The 21623-nt window shown below is 48.5% G+C and overlaps 2 protein-coding genes across 8 annotated transcripts in view; one reads left to right on the top strand and one right to left on the bottom strand.

Moving 5' to 3' along the window:
* Window positions 1-386: 386 nt before the first annotated feature.
* ENTPD1 (ectonucleoside triphosphate diphosphohydrolase 1) lies at window positions 387-21337 on the bottom strand. Of its 7 annotated transcripts, XM_035897249.1 has the most exons (12): window positions 21199-21337; window positions 20950-21088; window positions 19187-19308; window positions 7452-7585; window positions 6940-7057; window positions 5509-5659; window positions 4497-4656; window positions 3602-3838; window positions 2802-3062; window positions 1615-1734; window positions 1278-1415; window positions 387-1119 (listed from the first exon to the last, which is right to left on the bottom strand). In XM_035897249.1, exons 4-12 carry the CDS (start codon window positions 7563-7565, stop codon window positions 913-915), a joined length of 1506 nt encoding a protein of 501 aa, XP_035753142.1. In that variant the 5' UTR covers window positions 7566-7585; window positions 19187-19308; window positions 20950-21088; window positions 21199-21337; the 3' UTR covers window positions 387-912. The 7 variants fall into 7 exon arrangements, with proteins under 7 accessions (XP_035753142.1, XP_035753138.1, XP_035753140.1 ...); XM_035897245.1 differs by having other exon boundaries at window positions 20950-21337; XM_035897247.1 differs by having other exon boundaries at window positions 20965-21337.
* Window positions 11246-21623, top strand: part of LOC104129172 (gamma-aminobutyric acid receptor subunit pi-like) — a 97073-nt gene continuing 86695 nt past the window's right edge. Inside the window, exon 1 of the mRNA XM_009642087.2 lies at window positions 11246-11334. Coding sequence (XP_009640382.2) covers window positions 11246-11334 — 89 coding nt within the window. The remainder of the gene's footprint in view (window positions 11335-21623) is intronic.

The raw sequence follows: 21623 nt of genomic DNA, 5'->3' as shown, positions 1-21623 counted from the left end.
CTTCACTGTTGGCAGCTGTCTGTTTATAAAGGAACATGCCCTAATAAACGTTTTCCCTAGATCAGAGGTTGCTGTATGATCAGCACAGTGACACTGGATTGCTTTAGTGGGTGTATACCTGCAGGCACGCTGATCACCCCAGAGTCCCTGTAGGCATAAGCACTCGCCACTGGTCAAGACTCCTCGGCCAGTGTGAGCTGTTCCTACAAAAAATCAGCAATGCCTGGCTGGGAACTCATGTCTGGATGTACCCTAGGGACACGGGAATGGCTCAGTGTAAGAGTGAGCCAGCTTTGGTCCAGCAACATCATCAGGAAGACGTGGGAAAGAGGCTTCTTGCCACCTGCGAGAGGAGCAGGCAGCCACCAGAGCCCAGCTAAGGGGGGGGCCAGCCGGTGCAGGCGGCCGTGTGCGGCTGTGGGGCTGCGAGGCCTCAGGGCGCGGGGAGGCGAGCGGAGGCGTGCTGGTGTGGGAAGCACTCTCGGGAACGGCTTCAGCAGAGGAGGAGCAGGATCACCCTGCCTGCGATCGCTCCCAAGAGCTCAGTGGGATGTGTGACCCTGAGATTACCCTTGCAGGAGCACCGGCTCCCAAAGATTGCTGCTGCTTTTCTCTTTATAACGCTGTGCACAAGGCAAAAAACCAACAAGCAGCAAAGTTTCATTGAGTGAAAGTACGACCCATTCAAGGAGGGGACACCCGCTTGTCTGTCCTTGGCAGAGAGAGGTGGCGAGCCTGATGTCCCAACATCTGTCAGTGCAAGTGTAAGTCAGAAGAAATAAATGCCCTCGTTGTACACAGTCAGTAGCTTCAGTGGGAGGTGAGAGGGGCTCTGCAGTACAGCCTGCTCTGCCGGGGTCTCCTCGCCCTGAGCAGCCGGGTGACACGGCCCCCCTCTCCCCAAGGCTCTTCCTAAACAATCCCTTTCTGCAGGCACTTGGGCTTGTGGAAGAGAAGCCAGGCAAACAGGAGCACGGCCACCAGCACGAGGGAGCACAGCACCATCAGCCCCACGTAGCTGCCGTGGGAAAGAGGGGGCACAGGGGGCTCCTCTGCGGGGATCATGTTGGTCAGGTTCAGCATGTAGCCCAGGGTCCAGCCCGCATCGCTGCTGCCGATCTGAAATGGGAAAGGAGCAGAATCAGTGCTGGAAGGTGCAGGGGCTGCTTGGGGCATGGCTGGGGCAGTGGCGCCTCTGGGGAAAGAGAGCCAGGCTGCACAGCAGGGGTTGCAGCAGTTCGCTGCTGGGGTAGAGCCCTCCCTGCCACGGAACACACCTTCCCAAGGAAGTGGATCCTTTGCCAGTTCTTTTCAGTGAATTCGTAGCCATTTTCCAGGAGAGAAAGGATGTATGCGCCAGAGAAGCAATATTCACTCAGGTACTTTTCTTTTATTTGGTGATACGCTGTCTTCACCTAGGGAAGGAGGAAGTCACCAGGGTGTTCAGCACAGCTTCCCGCCGCTCCAGCCTGCGCCTGAGCATCCACTGCAGGTGCTGGGGATATCTTCCCCCTCTTGCCTTGGACATTACCCCCAACCATTTATCCTACAAGAAAAATATCAGCAGCTCTTGCCACCCGGCAGCCCCAGCCCACTGCCACCAGCACCGCTCACCTTGTGCCAAGGCCGGGCGCAGAAGCTCTCAATGGCGCTGGCCACTTTGTCCAGGGCAACGGGGCTTTGTTCACTGGTCAGGTTCAAAAAGTTCATCACGAAGTAGAAAGCAGAAAAAGCCTGAAGGAGGAAGAATATTTTAACCTGACTGGGCCTCAGCATGAGCAGGACAGTGGAAATCCCACAAAAGAAAATGGTTTTATTTACAGATAGAGAAATATAAGAAGCAACATCACACACACAAAAGTAGGTATATTTTCAAGAGTGATGTCATTTTGAGACACAGCCCGTCGAGCCGATGAGAGCTAAGGACCCCAAAAGGAAGGCGGAGATAGAAACTTCACTGACCACAGCATCCTGAAGAACTTTAGTAAATCCCTCTCCTCTAGGCACTGGTGCCAGAGCGGCACATGGTGAATGCTGCTTGCCAGCACAACCATGATCCCATTTTGGCAACTGAATGAGGAGTGTGCAGCCAATATCACCACAAACAGCAGAGGTGATGGTCTGAAAGGACTGTGCACAGCCCCAGAATATAATCCAAAGTCCAGAAAACCCATCTCTGACCGTGGCCAATAGCTGATAGGTAGGGGGCACTTTATGAACAGGGCAAGGGAATATTAACAGTTCCTCCAGAAAGCCTCACAGCCACTGAAGTCTTCTTCAAACAGGACTGATGTTCAGTGTGGCGTCACGCATGATGTGTGCTCTGTCTCCTCGTTGTGTCTGGGAAGCAGACAGGTGAGCTGACTGATTGCTTTCAGTAGCTCTCACACACTTCTGGATGAATCTCAAGATCTGGTACCACCACTGACCTCAGGAGACAGGGTTTCCAGGAGCAGTGCATCATGCACGGCCTGCACCAGGCTCTCCTGCCTCTGGTGCTGGCCTTCAGGAAGGACTGCTTGAAAAATGAATTGGTAAATGGAGCACCCCAAGGAGATGCCTACAGGAGATGGGTTAGAATGGGAACAGTGCGGTACCGGTAGGCCAGTATTTACTAGTGTAGCTCCTACACCTGCTGTCCTCACGGTAAATGCAACACTACTTTTGTAGTTACATGTCCAAAAAGCCATCTTGTAAATGATTTCTTGCCCCAGCCATGGAGAATACACTCTAGCATTACTCTGAGTTTCTGCTTTTCTGATATTCCGGGTTACAGGGAGTTGAAGAATGTGAAGACTTACCCCAAAGTCCCCATGCAATGGAGGTAGGTATATCCCATTGAAGGAGCAACTGGAGTAAGGACAATCGGTTTTGTTAAAGAGTTCCTGGATGTTTCTTCGGCACTTTTGATAATTCCCCTCTCCCTGTATGTACAGCTGGCTGAAAGGGAGTTGCTTTTTCTTGGCTGATGTACAAGGGGTTTTGAAGAGGTCACTTGTATTTATAGTCCTCTGATACCCCTGGTGAAAGCATGGATCAAGGAGGCTGCTGTTCTCCATGGTCTGAAAGCAAAATGAGCACAAGCTGTTACACTTCACTCTAGAGTAACACCCTGGGAAAGAGCCACAAGGAAGGGTGGCCACAAGGCACTCGTCACAGTACATCACACCAAGATAGACACATCGGGTCAAAGTGATGAGGATGGTTTAAGGCATTGGCTGTGATTTGGGAGATGCGGGTGCTGCTAGACCCTCGCTGTAGGACCCTGGGCAAATTACTTTCAGCTGCATTTTGTGGAGCTGTTGTTGATTTGGGATTCTTGGGAATGGTGAAACATCACCTCCCCTAGTACTTCAGTTAAGCACAGTACTCTTGCCCAAATACCATGCCCAGGAATCAAGGCACCTCAAATTGGTACTACTTCTGAAAACATTGTCATCTCTTTGGGCATCTGCCCACAGTCTTTATGAAGGATAATGACATTTCCCAAACACAGACCAAGGGAAGAGGCCTTTAGCTGGGACACAGCAACTTTTACAGCACCAGTATGTCAAAGCTAGGAGGGTCCAGGATCTCCACCTGCAGTTACAGATGTACTTGCCTGTAGGTCCCTGGCCAGTTTCTGCTGCAGAGCCTGGTCCTTCCCGTAGCAGAGAAAGCTGTGCGTGTACACTAGGTAATCCTTGCCATAGAGACGGAAGTAGAGCAGGTTCTCTGGGGACTCAGGAGAAAGTTTTTCTGGTACAAAGGTAATCTGTGTTGAGGCTCCTCCGAGGTCTAATGCTCCTGATGTCTCACTTATGGATCTCAGGGAATGTAGAAATTTCTTCCAGCCAGACTTTTTTAAAAAAAAAAAAAAAAAAAAAATTATCAAAGTAGAACAGATATATCAGGCATGGATAAGATTTCTTTGGAAACAAGAAAAAAAGAGAAAGACCCATGAGGAGAGAAGCAGAAGCACAGAACACAAGAAAGGCAGGAAGACATGGGGGGGTGTGTGTGTGCATGAGATGGGAGCTGGAACAAGACACAAGAAAGATGTAGGCTTGGAAAAGCAGAAGATGGATCATATCTGAGTGTTTGCAGAAGGACCAAAAATACGAAATCTAATACAATTGTTACGAGAAAAACCAGTCAACTTACTGTTTCAGCTCCCAGATGATTTACAAGCTCAATAGTAAAGAATCATTGTCACACTTGGCAGGCACAGAAATATTTTAGATCAGGAAGTGAGGAGGATGCTGTACCCAAGTGAAGTTATCAAAGATGCTGGTGCTTTATTTCAATGCTTTAAGCCTGACTGCAGTGGTACATCCGGATACTTCTCGGTGTCAGGATGTACCCACAGTGATTCCTGAGGCAAGACGTGCAGCTTCCTGATCTCTCGTAAATGGCTTACAAGGGAAGATAGTGCCTGCGACACCCCCCTGCAAGGCATGATTTACAAAGTGCTGCAAGCTGATGATTGAAATACGGACTTGCCATTGATACAGTACCTGCTTGAAATTGCCCAGCAGGTAGTTAATGGTGATCCATCCATAAGCTCCTTCTTCCTGACCACTGATGATTCTGGCACCCTGGAAGTTGAAGGGAGAGGAGCGGAGCGTCTTCTCTACTGAGGACAAGACTTTGTCAGCTGCACTTTTATTCTCCAAGCTGGATGAATGGAAGAAAGGATGGAGTGACTCTGGCTGACAGCTCTCTACAGCCTGTGGGCTTTATTCTAAGCAGGAAGGCTGCAACTCCCCACCAAGCGTTAATTATAATGGAACCTCTAGCTCTACCTGGCCACGTCCCTCTCTGTCACACATTGACAGCACAGCTGCCACCAGCTCTGATACTTACAGATCCCACAGCTGAGAGCTGTACCTGGAGCAGAGACCAGAGCTCTCTTGTTCTCCTGGAGCACATGCCCTGGTAGGGATTGCACCGTGGAGATTCCTCTCACTCTTCACCATCACCGTTACAGAAGAAATCCATGCCCTCTGATATCCTCGGGGACATTTCCCAAGCAATACATACATAAGATAAGCTCCCTGTCACAGCCGGGCAAGAGGTCTGGGGCACCCCCATGAAAACCACAAATTGGAATTAAAGGAGGATATGATTGTAAAGTTACCTTAGCTCTGATGGTCTTGGGCTGAGTCAAGGTACGTGGGGAGTTGCAACACGGTTGGGCTCAAAAATCCTGGGTCAGGCCCAATACCAGACTGTGGGGGATGCCCGAGCATCCCCTTGGCATCAGCTTGGGCACTGCTGCCCTCCTGGTGCCTCTGTGCTCTATGTGGGTGCTGGAGATGATGGGAGTGAGTGGAAATGGACCTGCTGGGCAAGCATGGGAGGAGCCCAGGGAGGCTTGGGGCTCAAAGAGACCAGTGGCAGAAGAGGGTATCTGGGCAGCATGTGAGTTGGCAGCATTTCCACGGACTTTGGCCAAGAGGCCCCACTGAGCATCCGTGGTGGTCCCAGGCACAGTGCTACGGGAGAAGGGGACAAGCCCTGCAGTACCTGAGAAGCCGCATGCCAGCAGTTGCTCCGAGGTAGACGGGTGTCTCTTGGTGCTGCGTTGAGGGAATCACCTCTCCTGCTTGTTGTAGGCACTGTGCCAGAGAGGGACCTGCCTGCTCTGTGGCATGGGAGTAACCTGAGATCCCAGGGCCTGCGAGAAATACGGATGCTTCATTGCTCAAACTCCAAGCATAACTCCAGAGCGCTGTCACGAGCAGTTGTGTTAAACCGTATCGCTATCACAGGCAGCAACATCAGATTCAACCACCCCATTTCTAAGGAGTTTTGGAAATCCTACAGCGCCAGCTAAGCCCGATGCACGCGGGACAGCCACAGTTCCCAGCATCTGCCACCCGCCCTCCGCGGAGCAGGCTATGAGCTAGCGATGAGGGCTGCAGCGAGATAGATCATTTGCTTAATATGTCCTGGACATCCGCAGGCTCATCTCTGCTTCTGCCTGGCCGTACCCTGGATCTGCACCTGAAAAATCTCTGACCCTTCGCTACGCTGGGTTCTCCGGGGGAAGATGCTGTCATCTGTTTGTGTATTGTATGCTCACACTACAGCACTAAGTGTTTTGCAGCTATCCCCTTTCACACTAACCCAAAGAAAAATTCATTGTCCCTCCCCGCTGCGTGTCCCCTGGTGGATGGGCTGCCCCAGGACTGGTGCCTGCGTGGGCAGCAGCGAAGCCCGCTCTGCGTTTGCTCCAGGTTGCTGTAAGCTCAGCATGCTGCTCGTGGCGTGCTGCAGCACCGAACAGCTATCACAGCAGCTCAGTGACAGCGTGGCTCCCCCCTGCACTGCAGACAGGCCTGAAAAGACCCCAGGCAGGCTCTGACAACACCTCTGCTCTCCGCAGAGCGCAGCGATCCACGATGGTCTACTCTGTTCCTTGTCATGTGCGTCCTTGGGCTTCATTTATGCCTTCCTAAACCATACGATATCTACAATTAACTAGAATAAAAAATAAACCATGACATGCATAAGTTGAGCAACCTTGGCCTACAAGCCCACAGCCTAGCTTGCACAGAAGCCTTGAAAAAGGACAAACCATGCCCTCCCGTCTTGCTGCCTGCTATTCATCGGCACTTCAGCAAGGGTGTATGCGTGCGTTTTATTTAAGTACGTTATTTGGTGTAGTTCTTTCCAAAAAGCACTTCCAAGCATCTTAAAAACAAAGGAAAACGCGGATCTAGCTTTCCTCCCAGGAAGGTCAGCCACACACAGCTCCCCGTGGGAAGCAGTGGGATATACATTAGCTCGCAGATGTAACACTGTTTTCACAATTGGCCTCTTCCTCTAGGTTTCTCCTCCCCCACCCTTTGATTGCCGCTCGCAGATGTAACACTGTTTTCACAATTGGCCCTTTGATTGCATTATCTCTTCTCGATCCCATGCCCTTTCCACAGCTCCCTTTTCTCCTCTTACCTTCGACTTTACACACCTCCACCTGCTGCACCACCCCGGTGTTGTTCTCTTTCTCTGCTGGCCACTCGTACACATACAGGTTAGTGTGGGATGACCCTGCGTCTAGCACGATCCCGTACTGTGGGCAAAACAGAGCCGTCATTGCACCCGAGGCACCGAACCAGGCACAGTGTGCGCTGGTCTCCACATGTGGGGGGACCAGAAACGAAGAGCTATCTGGCAGCTGTGGGAACACGCTGTGTCATTTCTCAGTAGTGCTTCAGTGCAAAGTTTCCATCAAAAGACACAAGAGCCAGATAAGCAGCAAAACTGGGACTGATTACTTAGGAGATAATCCCCTATGAAACCATATCTGGTTTTATCATGAAGATGTAAACCAAGATGTTGAGGTGCATGGAGCCAGAAAGAGAGGTTAGCCAGACCCAGCAAGGGCAGCAACACGTGCTGGAGCACTATGCACACCTAACCCTCCCAGCTTGGCTTGTTATCCTGAGAGTCCCAGCTTGTAATACCTTAATATTCTTCGGAAGTGGCTTGTTTTGGGTCACTGCTACAGCAATTAAAGCGATTACAGCCAAAGTAGAGAGGAATCCCAGCATGAGTAGAATCTTTCTTGTCCAGGACATCTTTGGTTTGGTACCTGTGACTAGAGTAGAAAAAGGATGTTAGTATCCCAGTAGCCCATCTTAACCTCACACCCCAAAGGTCTTCAGGCATGTTCCTGCAGTCCCTTTCCACTACGAAGCATCTGCCTCTGCCCATCCCTGCTCCCGTCTCCTTCTCCATCTCCTTGTGCAGGATTTCTTAGAGGCAGAGCTCAGCCCTGGCATCCTGCAGGTCTGCTCTCATGTGGCTGTGCCATGTCTCCATGGGCTGCCTGGTGCCAGGCAGTGATGAAGGAGGACTTCAAGATGCAGCTTACCGTTAGCCTGTCCTTGGGATACCTGCAGGTGGCTGAGCAACTGTATAGCAAAAGCATCTGTATGGGGCAACACCAACACCTTCTATAGCTCTGTGTTTGGCTTAATAATCCCTGAGAAGCTGAAAGAACAGACTGCTAATATATAGACAGCGTAACCTTGTGGGACCCAAAGCTTTAACCCCTGTCACATTTTGTCCTAGTGTACTCTGTGCTTCAGTTTTGGGGTTTTTTTGTTTGGTTTTGTTTTTTTTACGATGTTTATAACAATTTACAACATCCTCATCAACAGTAATGCATTTAGGAAGTCTAACACTAACATTTCAGTATGTGGCAGTCCGTTCAAGCAATACTGTCCTGCACCTTAGCAATGCTATATAGAAAATATGATTTGTACCCCACAGGGTATTTAAGAAATCTATGGAGATTTTTGATGCCACTTCTCACAAGACCAGCAAGTTATGAATAGCCTGTATTTGCAGAAGTGGCATAATATGGTTAAAAAAATCACACACTTTGCAAAACTTGTACCAGTCCGATTCCTTAACTGTTACTGACATATTTGGTATGACCTATCTAGCAAATTATCATTTTTGTAGCTTAAAATGCATGGTCAGTGGTAGAATTCTGTAAAAATAGCCACTTACAGCTGATAAAAACCATTCACAACCAGTATGGCACTTGAGCTTTCAGAACCAGTATACATATACCTGCATTTGTTAGTGACTAGCGTGATGCTGTCTTTTATATTTTCCTGCTTTGGATTCTCCCTCATATATCCCATGGTAGGAATCTTACTTCACAACTTAGGCTCAGCCAGTTTTGGTATTTGTTTAATAAAATACCTTCTTACAATACGAAGCTCTAGAAAGTGCATCAGCAGAAGCATTTCCCAGATCTATAATCTAACTGTAAATTCAACACTTACAACTAAGAAATAGCTTTGTTACTCCAGGGGACATACCTGCACCCACTACGGCATGAAATCCGTTTCTACCCACACTGGTGCTCCATGCTCAAAAGCACCGATTGTCTGACTGCTCACACGGGTACTAATTTCTCTTCTCCTTGTACACAAATACTCCAGGAGATGTTTAGAAGAACATTCTGGGTCATCCAGGGTGACAATACCTCTGTGCAGGCAACCACATAAACTATCTTCATGCTCCAAGAAGGTAAGGTGTTTGAACCTGCTCGGCATCTGCCTGCCAGAACTGGAGTTCCAAAGGGCATTCTCCAGCCCTCAGGTGACACCGGGTCAATGCTCCAAATCCATGCATGTCACGCATGCAAATATGAAAAGCATTTAAGTTCTGAACAGGATCATCTTCTGACCACTCTGGTTTCACACGAAAGGTGGTCCCAGGTGCCAGAACTATACAAAGTGTCACCCAATCTTACATATGACCCCAAACCCTAGAGTTATTTTCAGAAGCTAGCCCAAGGGGTGCAATGCACCTCTGGAAATCTCTAAGTGTAGACAAATAGCATCTTCCCACCTACCTAGAGAAAATGAAACCCAAAAGTGCCAAAAGAACTTGTTTCAAAGATCTCCCCACAGGCAAGTCCACTGGAAACCTAACACTGACCTGGAGCTCTGTGCCCTCCTCTCATAGCGCTCATGTGTAAATCTGCTGAGGCTGACTGAAATTTGGAAGCTTGTTATGCTCGCGTTTTGTGAGTGCCTCTTAGAGGCACGGCACGCTTGCCAATATCTCCAAGAATGCAGCTTAAAAAAATAGCCCAGTGCACATACCAGACAGTAGGAGGTAAGAATGCGTTTTATGCAGCTTTAGTCAAAAAGGCCCCAGAACTTGTTGCTTGAAGTGATTAGAAACAGCAGAGCATGACAGCTGGGGGACTTTTCTTATTGGAGAGAGTAGCTGGCTCAGGTTAGGATAGCACTGAGCATGGCTGTTGAACAAAGACTATTTTGACACTAGAAAAATGAATAAAACCAGGTGCTATAATGTACAATTAGCTGTGCAGTATAGATATGAAGCTGGCATGCTTGAAAACTGAAACTGCTGCTGACAGCTGCACAGCCCATCTGCGTAATTATTGCCACCTTTGCTCTGAGAACGTGCCTAGAGGCAGCCGCTAACGGCTCTGCTGGGTGTTTACTGTCATAGGAACGAAGGATAGGTGACTTCTAAGATTTTCAGACTTCCTGTTATGATGGGTATCATCTGGCTGCTGTATCTTTTCAGCAGCCACACTCTGACAGTAACAGCAAAGCAGGAAGAATTTTCTCACTGTCGTGGACCATCCCAATAAATAGCTATAGAAATCCCTCGTCTGTAGGCAGAGGTATAATGATAATTATCTGCATCCCACCCGCAACCCGAGATTAGTAATTTTTTTTCCAAGGCACATTATTTCCTTAACCCTGAATGTGACTTTTGCCTGAATTTTAGCTCAGTATCATGAGCACTTTTCAGGACTCTGGGAGCTATAGATATGCCATGTCATTGCTGTGTCCCATACCAGAGCACCTGTCTGGGTGAACTCTAATGCTACCAAAGCAGCATTTTGTTGAAACAGTTCATGCAAGAAAAGGTACAAAACGATAAGCATAACCCAGAAGGTAGCCTAGCAAAGCAATAACCTTCTGAATAGCACTCAAAGTGTGCAGACTTGAATACTTGTTTTTAAAAAAAACAAAACCAAACTACAACATTGCAAATCCAGGTAAAGAATTCAGTGTAATTAAAACAAAACTCACCTACCATTTGCTCAGAACAGTGAAGTATTTGAACAAGGTCCCTTTTCTGCACACTTGGTTACCTCCATCAGCTCTGGGCATAATTGCAGGTTTTGCAGTGGCTAAAGAATTAACTTATTCCTTAGACTCCAGCTCCTTTGCACCCCACGTTCACATTGCTGAATGCTATGCAAACACTCCTCAGTCTCCACCAAGTGGGGCAGTACTTGACCCTCTAGCACCTGATTGCCAGGCCCCAGAACTTTTCTTCCACTAGCAGTTTTCCTCAGCTAAAGGCGAAGCAGGCATGATCTTCTGCCTCTGTACCCAGCCAGAACCCCCATAGAGACAGATCTCTGCTCTTTTTCCCATACTGCCCACTGTAAGTGGCAATGAAAACATCACATAAGGCCATAAGTAGGCATAGAAATGACGCTGCTTTCCTTCCCCACCCCAAAGCCCAGAGCCGCCTGGTGCTGGAGCCCTGCCCGGCTGCGCAGGCATTAAGCACTCTCCAGATGTTGGAGCACAGCCCAGCTGCTCAGGCATCTGTCTGTTTCTAATTTTGGTCTCTTTGGTTTTTTGTAGGGGCTACCACTGGTTCCATTCAGTGATTGGTGCAGGTCCCAGAACATGAAGAGATCTAATATCCTTTGTGTCTCCGAGTTAGCTATCAAGCGAGAATGACGCTGGCAGCCTCGCCAGCTAACAGCAGCTTCGCCGCAGAGACCCTGCTGCTCTCGGTGAATAACCCGGGAAGGCCCACACGAGCGTGGGAGGCAGCTCCGTGTGAAAGCAAGGAAGCAGGATTGTCCTCAGTGTCTTCCAGAGCCTCAGGATAAATAGGAAACTGTTCCTCCAGCCGACATCACGCTAAGTCACTGGCAGCCCTGCACGCCAGGAGGTGTCACTCACAGCCAAGGCTGCCCACCTCCCAACTCCCTTCTCACCAAGCAAGACTTAGCAACAAATGTTAAAAGGAATCAGGCAACCAGCTGCTTTTAAGAGATGGAATAACGAGAGGCTAAGGTTGGCTTAAGGACTGAAATTAGCATTGTCAAGCAGAAAAGGAGAGATGCCGTGCACAGTCCAAAGCCATGCTCAGCTCAGATAACCTCACTGTGACCCATCCTCTCTAATAAACACAAATAGTGTCGTAAGCTCTGGCTTGGCACAACGGCTAAAGTTGATGCTTGGTCTTTCCTTCGGATGCTTGTGCTCAGCCTGTCACAGAAGGGATCACAGGAGGCTGTACTGCGGGGCCAGCGCTCTTCCACTGCACAAGTGCCACGCTGGCAGAGACAGCTCCCGCCTCACCCTGACGCACACCTCTGCATGGTCAGGAACATTCTTGTTTCCAGCCTTTATTTATTACCAGTCTGTTCCCTCTGCCTTTGTTCTACCTCCGTCTCAAAACTTCCGTAACTCTCAATCCTCCTGGAATTTATTCTCTTAACCATTTTATAAGCAATGATCCTTTCTGGATTTTTGTCTTTCCAGCCTTCTGCATCTACCTGAACAATCCAGCAGCCCTTCCCTGCATACAGAATAATCCGCTTTTGTTTTTCTTGAGCATTCTGACCAGAGCTGCAATGAGACTAAGCCTTGCACAGTAATGTACCTGTTACACCAGGAGATGATACAGTCCCAGCCTAAATGAAGTGAGGTGGGGACCTGTACTACCTCAGACACATGATCAGCTGCCATCACGGCTGGTACTGAGTCAACCCAGCACCTCTCCTATGCAATCCCACCAAATTCACATTTGACCGCATTTAATTAAATTAGCCCGGCTACATGCTGTAAGCAAAGGGAGTTCCAAGACACATTGCCTGCTGCCCACGAGGCTTGGAGTGACGACAGAGAATAAGGCAGCATCTTACGAATCCTGCCCATCAGCTGGCAGCTGCTCCGCTGCTGACCACCCACGTTGCTGCTGCAGTCTGTTGGGAGCCTCTCCAGTAACTGGTTTCCTAAGCACGCGTCCAGTCTTTGCAGGATTGCTGCTGGATGCTCATGCAATCACATAGCCCAGCAAATGGGAATATAATCTGTGGAGCTCCTGAACCTAAACATATCAGAGAGACACAGCGCAGCGCTGAGAAGCCGCTGAATTATGACCCATCACAAAAGGACACAGGCATGCTTGCAGACTGGGAACTTGGGAACAGTAGGGATTGAAATGAGTCAGATGCCACCGTATTTTTAAAGCAAGGAGCAACAACTTGCCTGCCTGACTGCCAGCAGAAAGAGCACAGGAGCCCATGGCTGGAGGGTGCCCAAATCCCTCAGCAGTCTGAATGCATCCAGCACCTGTGACTGGCTCTGAGGCACGGGGTGGGCAGCTTGGGCAGAAGGAGCATCCGTCAGGGCGAGCGCTTGCAGATGAACATCATCCAGGTCAGCAGAGCACCCAGTAGACAGGGGCTCCAGCAATGCAGTCTGCACACATTTACTAACTGCAGGAATTCACGTCTGTGAAGTTCTGCCGGCAGCAATGGCAGGGAAAGGGGATGGGAGGATGGGAGCAGTCAGTGCTGCTGTTCTTCAAGGTGGATTGGGGAGGGGGGCAGGGGGGAGGATGCACTTTATCCTCCTGCCAAGGGAAAATGAGATATCAGTAGTTGTGAAGTTTATCAAGGCTGAATTGCACGCTCACTGAGGTTGCTGAACTTGCATCAGGTTTTGAGGCACACTACCTAAAAAGGCACTTCTGTCTTCAGACTCACCACAACCAAACATCTGAGCCCATAAACACTCAGAAGAGCCACGCTGCATCATTCATCACCCCTTTTCTGAAATTTTCTCTGTCCCCAGCTGACTTCTTACTCATTCTTCATCTGCCTTTTTCATTCAAACATGCTCTTGTCCAAGTTACCTAGGAATATTTTGCTGCAAAGTAATGTAAACCACCTGTTTCAGGTCAACATACTGGAAAAGTCCTTTCTTAGGCTGGCAAGAGGCTCAGGTTTGTCTTAGAATATGCATACAAGTGCATATACAGTAAGTGAATTGCTTTGGTTTAAGAGGTTTTATTTCAAAATATCAGGGCAAGACACTGAACATGTTGAAATTAGAATTCAAGCTCCAGATCAGGATTTTACATCACTTTTTGCAGCTGTGACATGGAACAGCGCGGGAGGCTCTGCTCCAGGTTTTAATTATTCATATGCCAAAGATTGCGGCCTAAATGCTGCTGTGATCTCTGGCCCTCCTTGTGGTGCTATATACAATTATAAATACACATTTACTGGGTTATGTTTTTTTCCAGATTATATAGCTCTAAGTGCTGAGGTACAAACGCTGAAATGTCAGCGAAATTGATAATGCAAACAATGTAATACAGTTTTCTTTGCATGCGTCTTTCAGATACATTTGATACTTTGAAATCACACAGCCCTACACATCTCAAACCCAAGCAGACTGCTATGGATCCGGGCTATGCAGCTGGGCAGAGAGCTTGAACCAGTCTGTGCCATGTGCACACACACGTGTGCGTTAGTGAGATGGAAGATGGAGTAAAGAGTTTGCCTATATCTGTGATAACAACAAGTTGGAAGCAAAAGCACACTGACACATAGGGCTGGAATTCAAAATAAATTTGATAAATATGGGAGAGCCTGGGGAAAACACCCAACTCACTTGAGTAAGGGCAAGAGCAAATAGGACATTTAGAAAATAGCCATTGGCCAAAGACAGCACGGTGAGCAATTGGTTAAGTAGCACTTCCAGAGAAAACATTCTTGCAGCAATAGCAGTTTGCAGTAATCCTTCCCACCATCTAATGCTGTTAAAGCCTCCTGTGAAGTTCTATGCCCAATTTTGGACACTGCCTTTCAGGAAAGATGTAGACCACTTGGAGAAACTCCAGAGGAGAACAAGAAGGAAGATCAGAAGTCTGAAAACTTGACCTATAAGGAAAGACTGAAGGAGTTGGGTTGTTTAGTTTAGAAAGAGAAGAGCGAGGAGACACGTTAGGTGTCTTCAGACAAATAAAGTCTCTATCTGGCAATGCTGTTGAGGCTGATCCTGCCTCAGGGCAGGGGTGGCTCCTGGACTTTCTCCCAGCTCCATTTCCTTGGTTCGGAAGGCAGGGACTTAGCAAAAGGATGGTGATGCTCATAAGCCATGCTGTTAGCAAAGACCAACGCACTGTGTACGCACTTCTCTTGGGATACAGATGCACTTGAATAAAGCTGTTCCCTCCCTCCCCCAACAGAGCTCCAGGTTGCATTCAGACATAATTCAGCCATGGCAACCACCCTGCTATATGCTATCCATATGTACAACATTGCCTGGGGTGGGAGCATCTCAACCTTTTTCTGCTTTTAGAGTTGCAACTGGGATACGACCCTGGGGAATTGCGCAGACACAGCGGAGGAGCCCTGTTTTCCTGGAAAAAAGAAAAGCACGTGGCAATCCTGTAGAGCTGGCGGGTGCTAGAGGCTGCAAAAGCCGAGCTGCAGCAGCAAGAAATGGACACAAAGGAGCGGGCAGCACACGGGCCCCTTCCCTCCCTTCCGCAGCCACCCGCACAGCCAGCAGCGGCACAGAGGGGCTTTGTGCTCGGGGCAGTCCCATGGCCCTGCTTACATTGGCCCTGCGGCGCGGGCATACTGCTGGAGGAATGATGGCCAAGGGGTTCCGGGCAGGAGCCCCCGCGACCCAGGCTGCCCCACCAACAAATCCCTCATTCACCCTGCGCACAAAGTGGATTCCCCCGCTGGAGACCTTCCCACGGCACCCGGCAGTGCTGGGTGTGCTGCTCAGCCTCCCCGGCTGCTCCGCAAGGCACTCGCGCCACCTCCCATTCCCACATCGTAGCCCCTCTCCCTGTTACTACACACTGTCCCCGCCAAAATTTTCCTGATGCCTGCATGTTAAATAGTCTCTCTGCAGGAAGATATTATTCTGGCTGACGTCCCAGCAGTCAGAGATACTCAATATTCTCAAATACAACCAACAAGTGGCAGGATACCACTGACACAGTGACCTTTAGATTGTTAATTTTCACATTTATATGATGTTTACTGGGCTTCTAAGCCTGTACCCTATTTCTACTCATTTCTTTAGGATTCACACATCAAAGAGGTTTTCAAATCGGAAGAAACAACAGTTATCAGTTACCTTAGTCTCCGACCAGGCAACTTCTGGTATTAATTTGCTACCAAATTAGCCTACCAAAGCTATATTTTAACTGAAGAAGATTCATTGCCACTACCCACAAAGCCTGAAGTTTCATCAGAAAATATCCAGCAAGTTCAAGACAGTTTCCCACCCCTCCCCAGCTCATCACCTAGGTTATTACTTGAATATGCTTGGCTATCATGTGATGTGAAGACATTAATTTTTCTTTTGTGGAAAAAGGAAGTATCAAGCACGGACGCTTTCTCAGTTTTGTTAGCATTGGTAGTTCTGATAAGCTGACTTGCAAGGGACCAGTGGTGCTGCTAGGCTTCCTTTTGTGCTCAATATCCTTAAATTCTTTGCTCTTCTTAAACCTCTGGCAGTATTTTTTCCCTTATGCTTCTTTTTGACCATCTTCTACATCTTCCAACTTTAAATTTGCAGTAATTGCAGCTTCCTTTTTTCCCCCCTAAATATGTGTCTTTTAGAAATGTCACTATTTTTCAACTTAGCATAACTTTCAACTGCTGGATTAAGGCTTTTGGGGAATAGAATAAGAAGTGAATAGGCTGCTTCTGATTAGCATTCCTATCTGGCTATTTTAAATACTCCGCTGATTCAGCTCAAGTATTTTTAAATTTGGGAAATCACTTCTTTTAAGAGCTACTAGGCATTATTTGTTGACACAGATTAAGTGTGCATTACTTGTGTAATAGTTTGTAACTCTCATAGCAATGTTTCTTTCTCTATCGAGATTGGGGCCAATATACATTTCCCTTGTGCTGGAAGTAATGCATTGCAATTTATGAGATGGTCACCCTCAGTTCTGAGGAATTACCCCATCATTTGCTAAAATCCACCATCATCTCAGCTCTCCTCATCCCTACAGAGACAGTCACACCCGTCTCGGTCTCTGGCATCCTGGATGGTAATGGGCACTAACCTTCACCCGCTTTGGGCACTTGTTCCTGGTTACGCCCCAGGCGGCTATCGTGTACAACTATTTAATTATCGTTGTTGTGGTTAAGGACAGCAAGAGGAAGGTTGGTGACGTGTGAGCCACAGCCCATCATCCTTTCCTGTGCCCCATCAGCCACCTGCGCCAGGGGGATATAGAATTTCTTACGGTAAAAGAGAGGAAGTAGCCTCCAGAACAACCATTCCCCGCTTCAATACCCACGTTGAGTCAGCAAGTTCAGAAACTTCCTGGAAAACACAAAGTCCTGAGTGCTGTAAATATTGCTACACCCAACAGGAGGTTCTGGCAGGGGGAACGACGCCAGCGAAAACACATCCAAACCCCTCGCCACCCACAGCGTGCTCTGCGCCTGGCACTTACAGAGGTGTCAAAATAGGCCCTCCCAGTGGTGACCAGTTTCCCTGTATGCCCTCTCCACTGACCACCTCTCCTGCCTCGAAGGGGCTGAGGCCACCAAGCCTCTCGCCATGTCTCAAGGATGTTTTTCTCCGAATCATAGATTCCTGGGATCGCCTTGTGCGTTGAGCAATACTACCGCTTTCAGGGGCTCACTTCCCCAGCTTCCAAAAACCAGCGTGGCTGTCCAAAGTGCTGCATGTGAGCAAACAGGGCAGCTGCCTGCGCTGCTGCAGCCGGTGGGAACCCAAGCTTCCCAAATATTTCTGCACAGCAAAGCAACCAGCTTTTCTCCTGAAGTTTCACTTCCCACTCGGGACTGAAAACCATTGGAGCCTGATCACAAAAGCACAAACACTCTTCCAGGCTGGTGCAGCATCAGTAGAGCCACTGGCAAAGCCCCTGGCTGATGAGGCCATGTATGCGGAGGGACAGATGATGCCCATTCCCCAGAAGCCCTGTGTGCAAGCGCATACACCTGGGACCACTGTGGTGCTTATCTGTGCCTGGAATTTTGGCTATGCCTGGATTGTGTGTGTGATTTGCAGCAGGGGTGTTTGCTCTTTTAGAGGAGCATCTCTCAGGCCTGCAGGATACCCAGCGAGTTCTTCCTCCCTTAACATGCACACTACCCATTTGCAGCAGAGAAAACCACAGGCACCTTCCCCCTTTGCAACCAATTCTAGCAGATGAAGTGGAGGCCCCCTGCTATCCAGGCAGGGCAGCAGCCCCGCTGCTTCCTTTCAGTAAGCCAAGGTTAAGTCTGCACACATAAAAAAGATAGCTTGCTAGTTAAACACTTCCAGATTTGCCCCCTTACCTCCAGCTGTCAGCACCAGTATCTTTGTTCCTCATTACAGAGCCCAGGACAGGGAACAGCTGGGACAGTTTCTGCCTCCTGCTGAGGAGCGCATCCACTGTCTAGGCTTTGCAGAAAAATATACTGATTTCTCAGAGGTCAGCTTTAATAACTAGGATTCCCACAAACCATGAGGAGAATTCAGCTCATGATATTTGGCATGAATATCACACTGTGTTCCTCATGCTGCTACAATTTCCATTTCAAATAGCAGGAAACGAATTAGCCTGTGGTATTTTTCAGGACAACCAATGGGAAGGAACATGGGACTAAAGCCTGTCGAGGCGCACAGGCCTTGACAAAGTTCCTGAGGGTAAGAGAAGAAATACTTCTTGGAGGTTACAAAGGTAATGAAAAGTAAAAGTTACATATGAATCTAAATTTTCATTGTCAGAAGAGCCCCTTGCAAGGGCTGGAACCTCATGAAGGCATGGAAAAAAATAGCAAGGGAATTTTGCTGGATGAATGGGCTGGCACAGAATATTATTAAAGTTCAGATTACTTATTACTGGGCTGTGCAGTGAATCCTGGGGAGAATTAGGCTTAGGAAAGGAAAGCCGTTTATAATCAAACTGTGTTTTGGCCTTCAATTTGTGTGTTTTCATTACTCCCCTCCCCAAAATCCTTGCCTCAAATAATTCAAAATACACACATGAAGTATTTTGGATAAGGCGGCATGGGCACGAGGGGCTGCTGCGGAGGCATTAAACCACCGCTCCCCCCGGGTGACCGAGCAGCCCCCGGGCACCTGCAGAGACTGCACCCAGGACTGGGCCCCCCAAATGGACATTACAGCTCTGACTTCTCACTGCATCTGCCCCAGAGAAGCGAGAGCATGAGCTGCTCTCCATTCCCGACAAGGAGGTGCAAGCGGGGAAGACCCAGGCTCTTCTGTAACTCTTGCCTTCAGCTTTCTGCTCCATGCCCTAGCCTGTGTATCCAAAGATGTGTATCAGGACGGAGAAATCAAGACTCTCCACTGTCAAAAGCCAACAAAACTGAGGTTACTTCAGGTGAAGAAGTGACAAGCTTGTCACACAGCCACTCCAGCAAAGGGGACAGATCTATGGCACAGAAAGGAGCCGCTGGCTGGCTCTGTTAAGATGAGCAGAGCCCCTCAGCAGCAGAAATGGCCAGCAAACCTGGGCCCACGCAAAAAGCAGCTACAGATCTGCTGCTTCCCTGCCACCGCTGTTGCCCAGCCTCTCTGAGCACCCTTCTCCCTCTGGCTACGGGACATCCCGAGCTCAAGCCAGAACCCACCTTCCAGCCGCAGGATCCCCAGCCCCGCTGAAGCACTTGCAGCAAGTTCATGCGAGCCCAGGCTTCTTTCCTCCTGTCTCCTGCAGGAACAGGGGCGCTGAAGGAGTTATTTATTAACAGCTCTGGGACAAAGGAGAAGGAAGACAAAACCATTTATAAATCAGCTGAAGAGAAAACTTGTGACTAATGATCTCCTTTGTAATTCCTTAAGTGGGGCCTGGAGCTGCCCTGGCATGGCTTCTTGTGATGCTGAATCAGCGGAACAGCCCCGCTCGTGCAGTGAATGGCCTGATAAGGGCAGAATAGCCCTGAAGAAGAAAGCACTAACTTATGCTGCATCCAGATTTTTCTTGGCTTCTGCCAGGATTTGGGAAGACCGATAGTGGTCGACCTTCTCACCACTAAATACCAAGCAGTGACTCACATTAGCATCTACCTCCGCAGGACATATGCTTTCCTCTGGGACAAGGTAGAAACAGGGTAAAGAGAGAAAACTCATGCAAGAGCTGTCAGTACCAGCCAGTGCTTGCTGAGCTCTCCGATAGGACCGTACCAATCCTGAACACTTTGCACACTTTTTCTTTTGATAACTTTCCTCAAGGGGGGGAGGGGAGTACAAAAATAACAACTCACTGTTTAAGAGTTACCCATAGCAGAGAAAAGCTGAGCTAAAGTTTCCAACAATTATCAGTACAACATCCTAAAATAGGCATGCAATGTACCATTTTTTAATTTAAAACTGGCTGGGATAGGAGTTCTATCATGTGGATTGAAAGCTGTGTAAGAACACAAGGCAAACATATCAAGATGACAAGTCACGTTAGAACAACAGCATTAAAATGCCCAGTATAGCACAGATATAGATGAAGGAGCAAAGGCCTCAAGCAGAAGTGGCAAACTGCACTATAATTCATTAGGAGGAGCTGCACATCCTGGGAGGATGGATAAATAATGTCCAAGGTATCTATGGAAACCACCATCCTACACAGGAAACAATAAAACTTGGAAAGAGACAAAAAGGAGAAAAATAGCTCAAACTTCAGATTCTCCTAAGGACAGTAACACTAACTGAAAGCAGGATTTGATCCCAAAGAGAAGCGGCTCCCTTGAAGAGATGCGAGGTATGGAAATGAGGGCTAGCAGGCTGAAGGAGAAGTAGGAGCTGTATGGTAACCCTGCAAAGAGAAATCTGTGGGGCTGTCTCCTCAGGGCAGATGTGGGAGCCCTAGCTTTAAAATCCTTTTATAAGCTGGCTGGGCTCCCAGACCACTCTTGTTCAGATGAGGCTCAGCAGTGGGGCTCCTCCTGGGCCATGATGTGTGCACCCTTTACAGACACACGGGAAATCAACTTTGAGTGGGAACGGTGAAGGCAAAAGGCTGGTGAGCAGTTTCGGCTTTGCACTTTCCATCACCGAAAGCATCTGACAGCTTTCCCTGCCCTCCTGTTTTATCCAATATTTTTGCCCAATAATTTTCAGCCCTCAGAGCCTCTCACAGCTCAGTTTGGACCCAATTACATTTTTGCATCACTGATCATGCCAAAACAAAAACTTCTTAAACTCTGCTAAGTTTACCAGTTATAAACAAGGGTTTCACGTCTTTTTCTCGTTTAAGAATGAAGTAATTTTTAACGTAGCTATCATACAGGAAATTAATGTAGCAACAGTGCAAGACCTTATGGAACAGGAAGACAATCTCATTTCAAAAAATCATTTCGGTTGCCCTCATTTTCTGACCCACGCGCACTCCCCCCGTACTCACAGGTGCCGAGCTCACCCAGGTGCTCTGGCAGGATCCTGTGTGAGATGATACCAGATGCCAAGTCCTCACTGCGTCTCGTGGGTTCCTCTTCAGTGGCAAGCTACGAACTTTTGAGCAGGTCTTTTGCCATCCTGAGGAGCTAACAGTTGTTACAGTGTGACCCCTTGAAATCTTGCTTACCTCATCCCCCGAGAGACCTAGGGCAGCTGGCTGCTCAATGCCTTTTTTTTCCCCCGCATTTTTGGGTACCTTCTCTCCCACAGTCTGCCTCCCTGCTGGGAGAGGAGGAGGAGGACTTGCACACAGGATATGCTCTGACCTTGCTGTCATCCTTCTGTTATTGGAGCACATTTTTTTCCCCCAAGGACTCAAAGGCACAGGGGCTTTATCAGCGCCCATGCCTTCTGCTGACGAGTTGTCCATGCAAGGGCTTATCAGAGCGCAGGCTGCTGGGCTTGTCAAACACACCACATTTGTCAGTATTTACCCAGTTTCAGCGCGGTCAGTCACATCCTTGGTTATCAATACAGACCATTCCTTTAACCCTTGCTCTGTTGCTTCTTGTAGTGTACACTCTCCCCTCCCCACCCCTCCCTTCGTGTTTCCTTCAGGCCAGTCTTAGAGTTTCTGCGTCTTCAGCCTGCCTTATGCACGGCGTGCCTAGACCTTTGCTT

Source organism: Egretta garzetta, unplaced genomic scaffold (assembly GCF_000687185.1).
Source record: "Egretta garzetta isolate BGI_Z169 unplaced genomic scaffold, ASM68718v1 scaffold56, whole genome shotgun sequence".
Classification (NCBI taxonomy): Eukaryota; Metazoa; Chordata; class Aves; order Pelecaniformes; family Ardeidae; genus Egretta; species Egretta garzetta.
The sequence above is the reverse complement of the archived record's forward strand: the minus strand, read 5'-3'. Positions and strand labels throughout refer to the sequence as shown.